The sequence below is a fragment of the Alosa pseudoharengus genome, unplaced genomic scaffold (genome assembly GCF_046254945.1).
Source record: "Alosa pseudoharengus isolate Yale_2024_CS ecotype anadromous, Long Island Sound unplaced genomic scaffold, YU_APseudo_1.1 YU_APseudo_1.1_scf_3, whole genome shotgun sequence".
In the NCBI taxonomy this organism is placed as follows: Eukaryota; Metazoa; Chordata; class Actinopteri; order Clupeiformes; family Clupeidae; genus Alosa; species Alosa pseudoharengus.
The window spans coordinates 1,954,477-1,972,771 of NW_027468718.1; the positions used below are offsets into that span (position 1 = coordinate 1,954,477).

Consider the following 18,295-nt stretch of genomic DNA (forward strand, 5'->3'; position numbering starts at 1 on the left):
TGTTAGATTCGCATTCTGATGTGTTGGTGGGGTAAGGCTTGTAGTCAACTGCCAATTTTGATTTGTATCTATGAATAATCCATCATAAACACAGAACTTAAGCTTTGTACACGACCATACTCTCTTAACGACTGGCGAGCGGCTTCTGTGCCCTTCAAATGACTTCAACGAGAGCCGATGTTCAGGTAGGTTAGCTGGCTAGCAAGCGCGAGCTGACTTAGCTAGCTAGCTAGCTAGCGTAGCTAACTTCTCTTCACAGGTAGTGACTTTCCTCTCATCTCTGAAGTAGCGATATCTCGTACTGTAGATGAAGGGAGCCAAGCCCCCGAACACTGTTTATTTACAGAAGAGTAAAATAATAGTGAAATTGTTGTGACTGAAGGAGAAATGACTCTCGCACCCAAGGAACTGGCTAACCTTCTGGGCATCATATCCGAGGATGCCTGCAGCAACACCTTCGAGAGCCTGTCCACCGCCTTCCACCACTTCTTCGGCAAAGCCGAACATTTCCGAGTGGGCTCGGTTCTGGTGATGCTGCTTCAGCAACCGGACCTCCTACCCAGCTCCCCGCAGCGGCTCACGGCGCTGTACCTGCTGTGGGAGATGTACCGGACGGAACCACTGGCGGCCAATCCGTTCGCAGCGGTGTTCGCACACCTGTTAAACCCGTCATCGGCGGGAGAGGAGCAGGAGAAACCGCTGTCCGGTAAGCCAAACAACCGTCCCATCTCCAGATGTGATAAAGTTAGTGTCCATCTGTCTAGATGTGAACAACTCTGGCTGACCTCAGACAGTAGGAGCCCCATCATCCTCAACTTGGTCCAGTCTCTCACTAACCAGTATGTTCTAACCAGCACACACCTTCAGCGCGGCCTAAACCGCTTAAATACGGCAATCCGCTGAAATAAGTGCGCAGGTCAGGGCTTTACTCTCTGAGGCCAGAGCTCTCCTCTGCACGGGTGAATGGTTGTGAAGATTAAGTTTGGTGTGTGTGTGTGTGTAAAGTAAAGTAGCAAGTAGTGTGTAGTGTGCCAGAGAAGTGTGAGCAGGAGGGATAGAGTGCTGTATTGTCTGCTGTTCTCCTCATCTCTTTGTGCAGACACCAGTGAGTGTGTGTGTGTGTGTGTGTGTGTGTCAGTGGGAGGATGCATTACTGTCTTACCCTTAGGATGGAGCTGTCTTTGCACACACACTCTCCTGTTTTGGTCTGAGTTGCGTGGTCCTGTTTGACCCCTGACCTTTGACCCCTGGGGAGTGCAGGCTTCCTGCCGCCCATCACGCTGCCGGAGAAGTACTTCCTGTCCCAGCTGATGCTGGCTCCGCCCAGAGAGCTGTTCAAGAAGACGCCGCGCCAGGTGTCCTGCATGGACGTAGGCTCCGCCCCCCAGCCCATCGACATCAGCGGCCTGCAGCTCGCCCTCGCAGGTGTGTGTGTGTGTGTGTGTGTGTGTGTGTGTGTGTGTGTGTGTGTGTGTGTGTGTGTGTGTGTGTGTGTGTGTGTGTGTCTGTGTCTGTATGTGTGTGTGTGTGTGTGTGTATGTGTGTCTGTTTGTGTAATTGGTTCATTCTCATCTCAAGCTGGTGTGTGGTGAGCGTTTTGGTGCATAATGGCTGCCGTGCATCACCCAGGTGGGTGCTACACATGCGCTTTGGGTTGCCTTGATAGATAGATACTTTATTGATCCCCAAGGGGAAATTCAAGAAAGATAATGATGTGATAATGCATGTTGTTGGTGGTGTTGTTGTCGGTCATGTGTGGTAAAAACATAAAACGTGTGTGTGTGTGGGTGTGTTTGTGTGTGTGTGTGCTTTTCTGTGTGTGTGTGTGTGTGCGTGTGTGCGCATGTGTGCGCTTGTGTGTGTGTGTGTGTGTGTGTTACAGAGCGCCAGTCGGAGCTTCCCACTCAGAGCAAAGCCAGTTTTCCCAGCATCCTCAGCGACCCAGACCCTGACTCGTCTAACTCAGGCTTTGACAGCTCAATAGCCAATCAGATCACAGAGTCGCTAGCCACAGGCCCACGCCCCCCGATGGAAAGTAAGTGCTGCAGGGGAGTGTGTGTGTGTGTGTGTGTGCGCGTGCGTGCGTGTGTGTGTGTGAGGTGGGGTAGAGAGTTGGCACAAATGAACATCCGATGAATTGTTGAATTATCACCCCCCCCCCACCCCCTGTGTGTGTGATTGTGTATTTCTCTCTGTCTGTGTGATGTGTATCTGTGTGTGTGTGTGTGTGTGTGTGTGTGTGTGTGTGTGATGTATATCTGTGTGTGTGTGTGTGACGCGCAGGTCACTTCCGTCCGGAGCTGATCCGGCCGCCCCCCCCGCTGCACGTGTGTGAGGACGAGCTGGCGTGGCTGAGCCCGTGTGTGTGTGAGCCGGAGCACTGCGTGCAGTGGGACCGCTCCATGTGTGTGAAGAGCGCCACCGGCCTGGAGATCAAGCGCATCATGGCCAAGGCCTTCAAGAGCCCGCTGTCTGCAGCGCAGCAAACACAGGTACACACGCACGCACGCACGCACGCACGCACGCACGCACGCACGCACACGAGATCAAGCGCATCATGGCCAAGGCCTTCAAGAGCCCGCTGTCTGCAGCGCAGCAAACACAGGTGCACGCGCACACGCACACGCACGCACAGACACACACGCACACACACACACACACGCACAGACACACACACGAGATCAAGCGCATCATGGCCAAGGCCTTCAAGAGCCCGCTGTCTGCAGCGCAGCAAACACAGGTGCACACACACACACACACAGACACGCACGAGATCAAACGCAGATCTTGTTAGAATGGAGGATTTTGGGATGCACAGATTCAACGCAGATCTTGCTAGAATGGTGAAATACATCCACACAGATGACATTATTTTGAGGAGGAAGTAGCCAACCAAGCTCAAGTAGCTCAGTGTAGCCATGCGGGCCTTACCTACGCCTAGTTGGGAAATTAGAGATGTGTGTGAGTGTGTGTGTGTGTGTGTGTGTGTGTGTGTGAGTGTGTGTGTGTGTGTGTGTGTGCGAGCTCAGTGTAGCCAGGCGGGCCTTACCTACGCCTAGTTGGGAAATTAGAGCTTTAGACAATTATCGGTTGGAATTCTGTTATTGTAACAATAATATTTTCTTTTTTCACTTATCGGTCAATAACATATCGGCTGCCGATATATCGTGCATCACTAGATAAAAGTGTTCATCACAATAATGCACCTCACTCTCTTCCAATTCAATAGTAATAACTCCCTCTGTGCGTGTGTGTGCGCGCGCGTGTGTGTGTGTGTGTGCGTGTGCGTGTGCGTGTGCGTGTGCGTGTGCGTGTGCGTGTGCGTGTGTGTGTGTGTATGTGTGTGTATATGTGTCTGTGTGTGTGTGTGTGTGTATGTGTGTGTATATGTGTCTGTGTGCGTGTGCGCGTGTGTGCGCATGTGTATGTGTGTGTATATGTGTCTGTGTATATGTGTGTGTGTGTGTGTGTGTGTGTGTGTAGCTGCTGGCGGAGCTGGAGAAGGATCCTAAGCTGGTGTACCACATCGGCCTGACTCCTGCCAAGCTGCCCGACCTGGTGGAGAACAACCCGCTGGTTGCCATAGAGATGCTGCTCAAGCTCATGCCCTCCAGCCAGATCACCGAGTACTTCTCTGTGCTCGTCAACATGGACATGTCCCTACACTCCATGGAGGTGGTCAACAGGTGTGTGTGTGTGTGTATGTATATGTGTGTGTGTGTGTGTGTGTGTGTGTGAGTACTTCTCCGTGCTCGTCAACATGGACATGTCTAGGGGTGTAACGATTACCGGTATAATGATAAACCGTGATAAAAATGTTGACGATAACAATTACCGTTTTCTTTTGAAATATCATAATTATCACGGTTGATTACCACGGTGTTGAAACCGTGTGTTTAATCCTTCCCAGCTTCATCCGAGCCTGCTTTTGACATACAGTAGGCCTGGTACAATGAAGCAAATTTGGTACCCTACTGATTCTGTTGTCTAATTGATGGTTTTAACTGCTATTTGGATTAGGCTACAACTGATTTTAAAAGGCGGAACATTTTTACCGCAAAACTTGCATTGTACTGTATCATTTAGCCACTCTGCGTCTTTTTATGTTCGTGTCCACATTAAATCCATTCCACTCACGTTATCAGAAGAACACAGTAGCCTAAAGTTTTATTTCGAACACTTAATTTGGTACACTCTGGGTAGTTGTTGCCCCTTGCGTTGGCCGTCCCTTTGAAAATCAGAGGTACAGGCCACGGTGGCCTTGGTGCCCTTCTTTCAATATTATGCTTTGCGTCCTACTAATAGCGATTTTTATTTAGCCTATGGCCTGTCAAAATATTCACAGCGCAAATTAATTTAGTCTTTTACGCAGTGGAGAAAGTGACAGCGCAAGAAAGAAAGTGCGTCTAAATTCACCCATTCATCTCAGTTGAACTACTCGCGAAGTAGCCCACATAGACATCACAAGTATCACATGAAAGAGCTTTTTCTCAGCTTTTAAACGATGTTAGCCGCGAATTGCTGTGGCGAACGGTTCGCGAGAAAAGTAAATAATAATTCAATTTAATCATAAATTCTACTGAAGGTTTTGCGTCCATCTCCCTACCCATTCCTCTCGGTGCAATACTTCACGAACCTTTCGTTTAACACATGACAAACCATATATCAGAATAAACAGCAGACCTTACCTAACACAAAGGTGTAAAGCAGTCCCCTGTACAGTTAGCCGTTCCAGAGTAATCCAGTTTTGAATTTGCAGTAAATTTCGACATGCATGGATGTCTCCAAATTTGGGCTTTACGTTTTACAATGTGTTTAAATTGTTCCACATGATTTCATAACGGGCCAAATACAAAATAAATGTTACAAATATCGCCTAGATATAGGTAAATCAGAGGACAGCTGACTAAGAGTTTGTGAAAGTAGATCACAAAATGCTAAGCATGCATCTAGGCTATTTGAGTTTCTTAAAGCTGAACTGTGCTCAAATTGTTCAATACATGATTTCATAACAGGCCAAATATGAAATAAATGTTAAATATAGCCTAGATATCTGTAAATATTAGATGATCAGATGATTTGCAGTTCTATGTAATATGTCATGTTCCATGTTTTTGTAATGTTTCATACAGTGATGCAGGTCTACTGCAGTGAATAGGCTATACAACTTTGATCATTTTTTAAACTACTGTATAGTTAACTTTGGCCTTGGTGCCCAAACATGTGGCCTTTGTGCCCTCCACCAAATATGCCCAACTGAAGGCCAAGTGGCCTTGCCCCCAGAATGGTGAAATTCCAAGCCTGGTCTCACTCATTGGATCCAAATAACAGTAATAGCAACCTCCAAGTAATGTTAGGGTAAGTTAAGCTATAAGCACATAGCCAATTAAACATGAAAAACTGAACGGGACACTTTTTGAAACTATTTCAGCTTGTGTAGGCCTATCAGTGCTTTCTGAACATATTGAACAAACTTTTAATAATACCGAAAACCGTGATAATTTTGGTCACTGTAACCGTGAGGTTAAATTTTCATACCGTTACATCCCTAGACATGTCCCTCCACTCCATGGAGGTGGTCAACAGGTGTGTGTATGTGTGTGTGTGTGTGTGTGTATGTGTGTGTGTGTGTGTGTGTTTAGTGTCCTAAACACTAACACTCTTGTTTATACCCGCTGTGTGTGGGGGTAGGTGATAGAATGTTGGGAGTTCCCAGAACATTCAGCAAACAGTTACAGTTATAGTGTGCACATCCCACCTTCTGGCAGGTGCAGGACAAAATAAAACTATACTCAATTGAAAAAATATAATGTCCGCAACACTGCTTTTGACTCCCAATGATTTAATGCAACGTTTCGACCCTGCTGGGTCTTTGCCTGAAGTTGACCCAGCAGGGTCGAAACGTTGCCTGTTGTGCATTAAATCATTGGGAGTCAAAAGCAGTGTTGCGGACATTATATTTTTTTCAATTGAGTTCCCAGAACAGCCACACCACCAGAAATAACTAATTAGAAATGGATTGGATCAATTCTCTCTTTTGACTAGAGTGCACCTGACTGAAATTAGTTTTGTGTGTGTGTGTGTGTGTGTGTGTGTGTGTGTGTGTAGGTTAACCACAGCTGTGGACCTGCCTCCAGAGTTCATCCATCTTTACATCTCCAACTGCATCTCCACCTGTGAGCAGATCAAAGATAAATATATGCAGGTAAGGAACACTTCAAACAGTTTATCAGTATTTTGATAGTCAGCGGCGCATTTGAAGGACCCTGCTTGCACGCGAGACCGTAGGGAACAGGTATTCCACTAAACCATGCATCTGCACTCGTATATTATTTGAACTCATTGGCAAAGTGAAACTAACTTCACCTTGGTGTCCTAGTCAATGACAAAACAGTTATACACAGTTAATTACTTTCACTATTGACTGACAATGGGTTACCATCTAAAACTTAGCCTGAAAACTTACCCCAATAATATTCGAATGACTGAATAAAAAACCTAAGGACATTTTTCCTGCAGAGGAGTTGCTGCTTACATCTTGTGACAGTGCATCTTCAGCTGTGCTTCATATGCGCCTTTCGCTATAGACCAGGTTTTTTCATTTCAATATATGATATAATTTTGCCTAATTGACAACCATGATAATTGATAATGTAAAATGAATGTGCACCTTGAGCAAATGATACGAATTCTTTCAGTATACTTTCAGTTTTTGAACTGCATTGAATCGCATGGAATCGTTTTTTATGAACATGTATCTTTTCTTGTATCGAACGTATCTAGATGTGAATCGGATCTAGTGAAGCTAGTTGTGGACTGCGCTAGTTGATAATGAAGCTAGTTGATAATGAAGCTAGTTGTGGATCGCTCTAGTTCAGGGGTCGGAACTTTTACCAATTTTTTTTTTTTATCTCAGAAGAGCCACATAAAGACGGTTACAAGAAAAAGTTTGGATATTTAACGTACAGTTACTTTCATTCAACAGAAGATTTTTTAATACATTTTCTACTAGTTTTAAAAGTAATGTGCAAGTAACTTGAAATGTAAAGTGGAATGACAGAAGTATAGGCCTTAGGCTTCCCATGTAGGCTAAACACCATTCCCTATTTTCCCAGTGTCCTTTGGTATGCAAAGTAACATCATAGTTAACAACACAACACTCAATTTTCATTGACATGTCATCGGTGAAATTTAACATTAGGCCTAGGTTACCAGAGATTAGATTTGGTGATGGCCTTGGAGTCTGGCTGGCTCATATTCAGTGAGGTGAAGTTTCATGCAAGAATTGAGGCTGTCATAATTTTAAGGGCAACTCCAGGCAAAACTGTCATATATCCATAACGCCAACTAAATACCATGGCATTGTGTTGACGTTATGGATGTGACAGTTTTGCACAGAATTGCCCTTAAACGTGAGCGCAGGTTTGTCTTTATATTTGTCATATGTGAGAAAGATTTCTCGCATGCAAGTGGAACCGAACAGGGTTAACACAGCAATACTAACTCATTGCAGTGTGCGACATATAACGGGCAGTTCATTTCGCGTTTTCAGAATCAGTCTTCGGATGGAAACTTTTCCATTTCAGCCCGCTTGTGTTCGGGCACGCAAGCTGTGGTCGTGACGTTTCCTTTTTGACATTTCGCTTATCTAGCCTACAGCAAGTGCATACATCTACAATGTCGATTTAAAGTGTTCTCGTTGACTGAAATTGAGGGAAATCTGTGATTTTGTTTGATATTGACATGGCAACGAACCGCGAATGTAACAATATTGTGCAGGCTACGGTTACGGAGTCAAGTGAGGTGGAAAGTTATATAAATTACTCAGATAGATCTACAATATTACATTTTGAAAATGAACGAACTAAAATAAAATACATTTTAATTAAATACTCATTAATTATTTTCAAAAGCGGAGCCGCATCAGAGGGATCAAAGAGCCGCGGGTTGCCGACCCCTGTTCTAGTTGATAATGAAGCTATTTGTGGACTGCGCTAGTTGATAATGAAGCTAGATTAGGACCGCGCTAGTTAATAATGAAGCTAGTTGTGGACTGCACTGGTTGATAATGAAGCTTGTTGATAATGAAGCTAGTTGTGGACTGCGCTAGTTGATAATGAAGCTAGATGTGGACCGCGCTAGTTAATAATGAAGTTAGTTGTGGACTGCGCTAGTTGATAATGAAGCTGAAAACCAACCTTGCAACATTGAAACTACCGTCCCGGCAAGAGAAGTGAGAAACAAGAAAAAACGTACGCTAGCTTGTAAACAAATCCATGTGCTTTACCGTTACCTTCTCCCACAGTTTGAAATAGCATAATGCGCAATTTCTCCAGCAGAGGGGGAAATCCTGCCAAGTTTCCCTTTAATAATGAAGCTAGTTGTGTACTGCGCTAGTTGATAATGAAGCTAATTATGGACCGCACTAGTTGATAATGAAGCTAGTTGTGGATCGCGCTAGTTGATAATGAAGCTAGATGATAATGAAGCTAGTTGTGGACTGCGCTAGTTGATAATAAAGCTAGTTGACAATCACACATTGAGTGTACGGTACCTTGTGCATGTACCCATGCATGTGTATGACTCCTCTCTCTCTCTCTCTCTTTCTCTCTCTCTCTCTCTCTCCCTCTCCCTTTCCTTTATCTATCTCTCTCTCCTCCCCCCATTCTCTCTCTCTCTCTCTCTCTCTCTCTCTCTCTCTCTCTCTCTCTCTCTCTCTCTCTCTCTCTCTCTCTCTCTCTCTCTCTCTCTCTCTCTGCTCCCCCCTGTAGAACCGGCTGGTGCGCCTGGTGTGTGTGTTCCTGCAGTCTCTGATCAGGAACAAGATCATCAACGTGCAGGACCTGTTCATCGAGGTGCAGGCCTTCTGCATCGAGTTCAGCCGCATCCGCGAGGCTGCCGGGCTCTTCCGCCTGCTCAAGACGCTGGACAGCGGAGACACGCCCGCCGAGGGGAAACCTCAGAAATAACACACACACACACACACACACACACACACACACACACACACACACACAGACAGAGAGAGAGACCACGTACGAGGTGCTGCCGGCTCTTCCGCCTGCTGAAGACATTGGACAGCGGATATAACACACACACACACACACACACACGAATGAATTTCTCTCTCACACACAAGACTCAGCCCATCTTCACTGCGAGTTTGAGTGATGCCCCCGATTGCCTAGAATTCAGCCAATTCACTGATGTGTATACACACACACACACACACACATATTTACACACTTAAGAATGGTTCAAATTCAGCCCATTTGAGATACACACGCACACCAGCCTTGTTTGTGCAGGTGCGTCTGGTTGTCAGGATGCTGGACTGTGGCTGTGTGTGTGCGCACTTGAGAGTGTATTCGAGTGTGTGTCTTGTCACTGACCCCAATTAAAGAGCTTTGTGTGCTCAGTCTTGAGAGAGAGAGAGAGAGAGAGAGAGAAAAAAAAAAAATCAATGAGCACCTCCATGGTTCTTGGCCCAACAGGAAACTACAAGTCTGAAATAAATAAAAGTCTTGTTCCCTAATGTGCAAATGCATACGTGTGTGTTAACCCCATGTTAAGTCTGACTAAATGGTAAACCACATGTTAACTTGGTGTGTGTGAGTGCAGTGAAGTACATACTGTATGCCCTCTGAACCACACACACACACCCCATATGCCCTCTGAACCACACACACACACACACACACACCCCATATGCCCTCTGAACCATACACACACACACACCTCCCATATGCCCTCTGACCCACACATACACACACCTCCCATATGCCCTCTGACCCACACATACACACACCCCTCCCAAAGGTGTTTGTCCCTCATTCTTTTGCACAAACATTATATATACATTTGTGCTCATATGTTTACATACTCTGTACATACACATGCTAAAGTCGACTAAAAAGAGAAATAAAAAATCATCTTTTGGAAATTGATCTTAATGCCTTAACAAAATAAGAATGATCCAACCTTTAATGAATAAATGTATTGTAAATAAATACATGTTCTTCCTTAAAATACAGGGGCTCATAAGTATACATACCCCTATGTTAAATTCCCATAGAGGCAGGCAGATTTGTATTTTTAAAGGCCAGTTATTTCATGGATCCAGGGTACTATGCATCCTGATAAAGTTCCCTTGGCCTTTGGAATTAAAATAACTCCACATCATCACATACCCTTCACCATACCTAGAGATTGGCATGGTTTTATTTACACACACACACCCTTCACCATACCTAGATATTGGCATCGGGCACTTTCCATAAGATCATCTCTCAATGCAAATCAAACCAGCTAACCAGGCTAACTGGAATAAAACCATGGCAATTTCTAGATATGGTGAAGGGTATGTGTGTGTGTGTAAATAAAACCATGCCAATCTCTAGGTATGGTGAAGGGTATGTGTGTGTGTGTAAATAAAACCATGCCAATCTCTAGGTATGGTGAAGGGTGTGTGTGTGTGAATGTGAATAAAATTATGAGCAGCACATCCCCACCCCATTCTCAGACGTTATGCTGTAATGTATTTTATGAGCAGCACATCCCCACCCCATTCTCTCACGCCCACATTCCCATCTGCTCCCTCCACTGCTTGCGTCATCACTGTAGAAGAAGCCAGAAGAAGGCCAATCACCGCTCTCACGCTAGCCGGCCAATCACCGCTCTCACGCTAGCCGGCCAATCACCGCTCTCACGCTAGCCGGCCAATCAGCGCTCGCACGCCAACCGGCCAATTAGCACTCTCACGCTACCCTGGCCAAGATTTACAGCTTCCATTGACCCTCATTCAAAAAAATCAAAACACACTTCGTAAATGTGCTCAAACTAACGCCACTGACGTATGCCAGCAACCATTTCACTTTAATAATAAACTACGTTTTGGTACAAGATATATACAGACAGAATAACAGAAATTGGTTAAAGCAGTGTGGAGAAATGTTATGAGCGCTGCCAGCCCTCAACCTGTGCCCATTGATCAAATCAAAACGTTGAATGTCAATGAGATTAAAATAATGATGAGATTCAAAAACGTACCTTAATGATACATCCAGGGGCGTATCAAGCTTTCTAAAAGTGTAGGGGTTCTGCAAATGCAAATAAAACCATGCACTTAATAACCTACTGTTAAAGCAACAAATAAGATGAACTGGTATTTGTACTTATTGGCATCGACGAATTATGAGCCACTGGGCCCCTGGGCACCTCAGAAGGTTAGAACATTTACATTTATTCATTTAGTAGACACTTGTCATCTAAAGTCACTTACATACAGTATGTCAATTCTATTACAAGGGACTACACTGACTCCAGAGCAACTTTGACAGCCATATGTTTAATTATTATATATTATAAAACTGTTGCTTTCAACAAGGGAAATCCTACATTAAATGTAGTGAAGTTACAAACATGAATAGGCCTACAAAATGAGGCAAACTACACATTACATCACAAGAAAGATAACACAATGAGGCTCAATAAACGTAAATTGCTTTCACTTCAACTTTATATGGTTTAGTTATTTTACATTTAAAGGCAGCCCAAAAACTAATTGTAGAAATTAAAATATACCAAAAAAAGAACATAATTATCCTGAGGAAACACTCCTCTGTAGCCTAAATGCATATGCCTAACAACTATTATTTTAGACATCAGATTGGATCCCCACACATTACTTGAAAGAACCAAATGTACTCCTTCTATTCTCTTTGCAAGAAACAAATTCTTCAGCAATTTTCTGTCCAATCTTTCTGTCCAAGTTGTCCAGCCTGTCTTTATGGATGTGACACACAGATACACTATTGAGGCGTGTTTGTGACATAGTGCTGTGCAGCCATGTTTTCAGCCTCCGGAGACTGCTGAAGCTTCTTTCAGCTTCAGCTGACCACACTGGAACAACAAGCAGCAATCTAAGAAGCGTCTCAATCTGGTCAAAGAGTGACAGGGGAAAGAAAAACATTTTAGTATGATAAACAAATGGTTTGGTTTGTTTTGACAAGCAGCGTGTCAGGTCGAGTGCCGTGGCTGAGTTCAGAGGTGGGGCATGTCGTCATAAAGTTGCCGCTTCGCACCGTCAGATGTCTACACGGCAAAAGTTAGCCAGCGGTTTCAAAAATTCCCACTTCAGAAGCCGGTTTCAAAAACTATCGGTTACAGTCTCCTAAACTGCCGGCGTCATGTACACGCAAGGCGTAACTGATAACTAAAACTCACCTTTCACAAAAACCGGCGTCGTGTAGACGGCCCCTAAATCTGGTCAAAGAGGCCACGGACCTCTGGAGCCATCCCCTGAAGAATAACAGCAACCTCACTGCTAGACTGCTACTGGTACTTTGTTCTAGACATTGCCAGCTGTACTTTCAAGCAGTCAGAGAGAGAATTGTTGGACAACATCATGCACATCTCCAGTTAAGTTAAGGACTTGCTCTAAATCTCTTATCATTTGCCTTCCTTCTTGTTGAAAACGTTCCCTGAAGTGCACATGGACTACATCCAGCACTCTAAAGAACGCTGTTCTATAGTATTCAGTTGGGGATGCATGCACATGCGCAGGGGCGCAGCCTGTGAATCGCTGAGGTGGCTTGTAAGCCCGTGGAACACTAATAGGGATGAGCTGAAGTGTTTAACACATCTTTGTAGCTTTGGTGAAAACTCTGTTAAAACTGTCTGAATTTCTTTTTTTGCTAAAGGTTTCTTTCACAAAAGCAACAGCAGAAAGCTTTCCATCTGTTGTCTGGGTTCTTCTCTGGAGGGACACATTCAGAGCCTCCAATGGTTCTGTGGTCTCCAAAGCACACAGAAGTCCAAGGACAACATCTCCAAGCTCAAATCTGTCATACCAGCCCTGTGCCCTACCAGGTGCATCTGACCCACCCAGGGGCGTCACTAGACCTTATTCACTGGGGCACGTGCCTTAGTAAAAGTCTCCAGTGCCCCAGTAAAATTCTAGCGCGGCTCTAGCTGGAAACGGCATTCATGAGCGCATCTCCGTGCCTGCTTTAATCATGGCTCGAGTCTGTCACTTACCAGCCAATAATAAAAAAAAACAAGGAATAAAGAAAGGGGCCATAATAGCCAATCAGGAAATAGCACCTCTGTAGCTGGCTAAGATTGAACGCAACAACCAATGAAAATCGTTCACATGATTCTTCCGAGTGTTTCGTTGTACTGCACACACATACACTGTGGATTGTGGAATCACTTTGAGCATAGAGTAAATCGTCCCCTGTTTAATGTTACAACAAATTCACAAATTGTTTGACAGAAAAAATTACAAGTTGATCGCTGTTAGAGAGTGTTAGGGTAACATAACATAACTAGCATCTGTTTTTCAATGCTTAGCGTCATTGTAGCCTAAATTTAGCAACAGTTTACCAGCTTGTGCTCTCTCCCTCACACACACACTCACACCATGCGTAGGCTGCATGCACACATACGGACAATTAATAAGGATTTATACGTATACTGTAGAGACTCCTGTAAAAGTAGCCTATACTGTTTGTGAAGCTGTCCTACTGTAAAACTAAACACAGCCTTCTGACTATTCAGAGATGGACATCAGAAAATTCTTCCTGAACAGAGGGAGAGAGGAACAGTGAGGAGGATGAGGGAGGTATGATAATTTTGCCCACATTAACGGTAACATTAACATTTATGCTGTAATAGCCAGTGCTGTGATTTGATCAATGGTTTAATGGCAAACTTAAATAAGTTTGCTGCATTTGCAAATGTAGCCTATAATAATATACACAGAATCAGAATAGCCATCTGTGTAGATTATTATAGGCTACATTTGCAAATTATCACCAAAAGTCAGTATGAAGGCTTTAGTAGGCTATTTAAGCTACAAAGAACTGCAGTATTGCCAGGATGTATATAGGACCCTTGCCTGGGAGGGAAGTATATCTCACTTTTGACTAAAAATAAGCTTCCCTTGTGTTAGTAGGAAAGCCTATTAAATTAATGCATGTGAGTATAGGCCTACTTATGCCTATGTGTTTGGATGTTGCTGGATAGTGGCTGCTACAACAATTGAGGGAGAGAGTGCTGGAGGAGGAGGAGGAGAAGGTCGAAGAGAGGGAGAAGAGAGGGGAGAAAGAGCACAGGCTGGGCAGTCCAATACCAGGCAGGAGGAGGAGGAGGAGGAGAGACAGGCAAGAAACGGATGAGGACATGATGGGGGCTAGGCGTAAAACTATTCAGAGTATGGAGGAGGATGTCTGTGACCTAGGGGAGATATGTGATGGTCCAAATCAGGCTAGCCATTTATTCATATTGCGCGCACAGTTATTATTTTTTTTTTTTAATGTATTGGGAGTTGGGGGCCTGTGCCCCAGCAAAGCTCTAGGTCTAGAATCGCCCCTGGACCCACCCCCTGCTCTCTCAGCCAAAGCATTATGCGCTGATACTGGTTCAGCACAGCATGGATGGCACTAGTGCAAACCGTCCACCTTGTTGGACAGAGGGGTCTTATAGCATGAGAGGGGCCCTCTCCAGATATCGCAATTCCCTTGAATATATCCTTTAGTTTCCCTGACTGTCCAAAACAAATTCCCAATTCTTTGACCCATTCCAGAGCGAGTAAATGGTGCGACAGTACAGGCCTGCTGGGTAATTAGGTTTACAGTGGGCAGTACAGGCCTGCTGGGTAACTAGGTTTACACAGTGGGCAGTACAGGCCTGCTGGGTAATTTACACAGTGGGCAGTACAGGCCTGCTGGGTAATTAGGTTTACAGTGGGCAGTACAGGCCTGCTGGGTAATTAGGTTTACACAGTGGACAGTACAGGCCTGCTGGGTAATTTACACAGTGGGCAGTACAGGCCTGCTGGGTAATTTACACAGTGGACAGTACAGGCCTGCTGGGTAATTAGGTTTACAGTGGGCAGTACAGGCCTGCTGGGTAACTAGGTTTACAGTGGGCAGTACAGGCCTGCTGGGTAACTAGGTTTATAGTGGGCAGCACTGTGGACATAAGGAGCAAGAGGTTGTGATTTCCTGATAATAGCTTGTGCTCCATTTCCTGATAATGGCCTGTGCTATATTTCCTGATAATGGCCTGTGCTCCATTTCCTGATAATGGCCTGTGCTCCATTTCCTGATAATGGCCTGTGCTATATTTCCTGATAATGGCCTGTGCTATATTTCCTGATAATGGCCTGTGCTCCATTTCCTGATAATGGCCTGTGCTCCATTATATCTGCCCGACATGTTTGCCGCCCCATCATATGCTTGTCCCCGTAACCCACTGATAGGCAAATTCAGGCGATGTAGTACATCCATAACCACTCTGGCTAGATTATCTCCTGTAGTCAGAGAAACCTCATAAAGACCAATGAACTCCTCATGAACAACCAAATCGTGATCAACATATCTCAAACACAACGTCTCTTGCTCTTGTTCAACATATCTCAAACACAACGCCTCTTGGGTTGATCAACACATCTCAAACACAACGCCTCTTGGGTGATGGAGTGGGGAAGTGGTTTGATATTGTTTACTATTCCCCTTATGATGGAGTGGGGAAGTGGTTTGATATTGTCTACTATTCCACTAATGATGGAGTGGGGAAGTGATTTGATAGTCTACTATTCCAGTGGCTAAACAAATTCAGAAATCCATTCTGAATTGGAGCTGAGGTATATAATTCCTTTCTACCTTTCAGCCGCTTGGTGAGGCAAGGATCATCCTCTGCTTTGTATATCAGCGTCTAATTGAGATTCCCCTCGTTATCATCATGCCCCCTAAGAGCTAAGCCCTGCCTCGCTAGCAACTGCACACCACCAATCATTTTCATAAGACATGGCCTTGTGTTCTCTTGCTGTCTAACACTCGCACTAGATAGCTGAGATTGAAAAGATCTGTTTTCATACTCGTGTGTTGTTACGGCTGTCTTGTGACATTCTGATTGTTCATGTACACTGAATCGCTCAAGGGCTTTTTTACCATTTTTATTTACATATTTTACTTTCATTTTAATCTGACAAAAACTGTGGGGGATAGAATCGTGTTCCAGAGAAAGTGTGTACGTTATAACACCCACATCCCCCGCGCTTGCTACGCCCCCGGATACACACCACAATTTAAAAGAACAACGTTTAAAAAGAAGAACACACTACATCAGGTGAATTAGACTAATAATTAGTAAGGGACAATTCATTTAAATAATTAGTAAGGGACAATTAATTTAAATAATTAGTAAGGGACAACAATATCTTATGGCGCCATTGTGCTGCAGGGCCACCAGATGGCGCCATTTCACTGCTTGCTCACATCAGCCGATGTTCAGTGCCATGGCCTCATCTTGTGGTCATGAAGTATTTCATGTCTAGATTAGGCTATGTTACGGTAAGACCTGACCTCCAAAATCTTGTAGTTCCTTACTAATTATTCTTCTAATCTATCTGAACGATTGTGTTTTTCTTTTTAAACTCGGTTCCATGACACGTAAGCCACCACTTCTGTCTGCGCAGTCTATTTGCAGCAGAGCAGCATGAGCTACTGATGAATATATTCTGGAATGGAAACCAGGGAGGGACAGGTAATATGGCCTTTTCTGTCAGGAGACCTTTTTAAATATGGCACATTGTTCCAGCGCGCTGTGGCTTTGTTTCTGCTGGAGCCTTAATAGTAGAGGCTGACATGAAGTAACGGCATATTCTGCTCCTCACATCTTCACTCTGACACTGAATATCTTGACCAATGATAACAATTCTAACACACATATAAATCCTTTTTTATTGTAACATGCTGGTTCCCAACCCAACCGGGTCCGTGTGGACACTAATTACATTAACAATAGCGGCAGGTTCAAACACACCTGGTCAGTGTAGACACTAATTACATTAACAATAGCGGCAGGTTCAAACACACCTGGTCAGTGTAGACACTAGTTACATTAACAATAGCGGCAGGTTCAAACACACCTGGTCCGTGTAGACACTAATTACATTAACAATAGCGGCAGGTTCAAACACACCTGGCTCCACCGGAAACTAGACGTATGCGTACGTGCAAAGAGGCCATTAGCATAGGTAGACACCCTGACTAGTGTTGTCACGATACCAAAATGAATGTTTCGATACCGATACCAAGTCAAGAATTGCGATTTCGATACTTCTTTGATACTTGTTAAAAAATGTATTTGATTTGGGGGCCACACCACCTTGACATCATCATCAGTAATATTGAATATACTGTAGTGTAATCATTCACACCAGTGGCCATCCCAGATTCTGCTTGACTCTCTCCACACAAACACACATGGAAAATGATGGCTTATGTCATATTTCATATATTCTGCATAATTACTAATAAATATATTCAGCAATTTGAAAACTATTCTAAAACTATAACTATTTTTAAACTATTACACTTAGGCATATCTTTAATGTGGTGTGTAGGTCTAATTGAGTGCACATTGGTGATGTGTAGGTGTAATTGAGTGCCTGTCACTTTAAAAGATACGTGAGAGTAATTGACCTTGTCTCACGGTTTAGTCTAGTGAATAAAAGTTGCACATAGCGCATAAGGATATGTGGATGCAATTAATTATGTTTTGTATGTCATTAGATAAAATAAATGTTCAAAAAACGTACAAGTCGAAGAAAATCTTTCTGGGATCATAGAAGAGATAAGTGTAATGATTTTAGCGAGTACTATTGTCAAACATGACCTGAGCTAGCGGGATAGTTAGCAACCTGGATCTCTCTTCAGATGTAAAAGTTTGCCATGGTTGCTTAGCCTATTTCTAAATTACATTGAACCCAAATAGTAGGCCTAAATGACCAAAATCCCACAGCTTAGGTAGGTTAGCAACACAAACTTGAGAGATGCAAGTGAGCAAACCAACTTGATATTAGCCTATTATTATGTGTTACCATAGCATCACTTGAACTAGCAGCCATCTCTCGCTGTTTATAGCACGACAGCTGCGCTTACGTGTGTGTGAGGAGAAAAGACGCACAGCCACAGGTTAGGGGAGGAGGCGCTAGAAGCATGCCTTGTGCACACGCATGTTACTTCAAAAGAACACGGTCATTCTCAAAAGTATCGATACTAATAAAATTAGGCATTGTGACATTTTTTATTTCAGGGTATTGCGATACTTTTGTAGTATCAGTGCACCGTGCAACACTAACCCTGACAATCCCCGTATAAGGGCATGATGTGCACACAAATGAGTGGGTTTTAAGAGCAAATGTCTTGGTCAGAATGGTTGGTAAATGCGGCCCAATGTGGACAGAGGGCATCCAGTCGGACGCAGTGAAGATTCGCTCTGTTAG

At 44.1% G+C, this 18,295-nt stretch overlaps 1 protein-coding gene across 2 annotated transcripts; it reads left to right on the plus strand.

Moving 5' to 3' along the window:
- Nucleotides 1-9,947, plus strand: cnot11 (CCR4-NOT transcription complex, subunit 11). 2 transcript variants are annotated; one of them, XM_076262945.1, is made up of 8 exons: nt 1-185; nt 406-706; nt 1,261-1,425; nt 1,883-2,035; nt 2,284-2,492; nt 3,484-3,686; nt 6,109-6,205; nt 8,772-9,947. In XM_076262945.1, the coding sequence occupies exons 1-8, from the start codon at nt 159-161 to the stop codon at nt 8,967-8,969; spliced, it is 1,353 nt and encodes a 450-aa protein (XP_076119060.1). In that variant the 5' UTR covers nt 1-158; the 3' UTR covers nt 8,970-9,947. The 2 variants fall into 2 exon arrangements, with proteins under 2 accessions (XP_076119060.1, XP_076119061.1); XM_076262946.1 differs by lacking the exon at nt 1-185 and having other exon boundaries at nt 192-706.
- Nucleotides 9,948-18,295: the final 8,348 nt, after the last annotated feature.

Bases quoted from the DNA above. Each gene is read 5' to 3' on its own strand.
- cnot11 (XM_076262945.1), top strand. From the start codon at position 159: ATGACTTCAACGAGAGCCGATGTTCAG. The intron at 707-1,260 runs GTAAGCCAAACA...TGGGGAGTGCAG, and splicing joins GCAGGAGAAACCGCTGTCCG to GCTTCCTGCCGCCCATCACG. The intron at 2,036-2,283 runs GTAAGTGCTGCA...TGTGACGCGCAG, and splicing joins CCCACGCCCCCCGATGGAAA to GTCACTTCCGTCCGGAGCTG.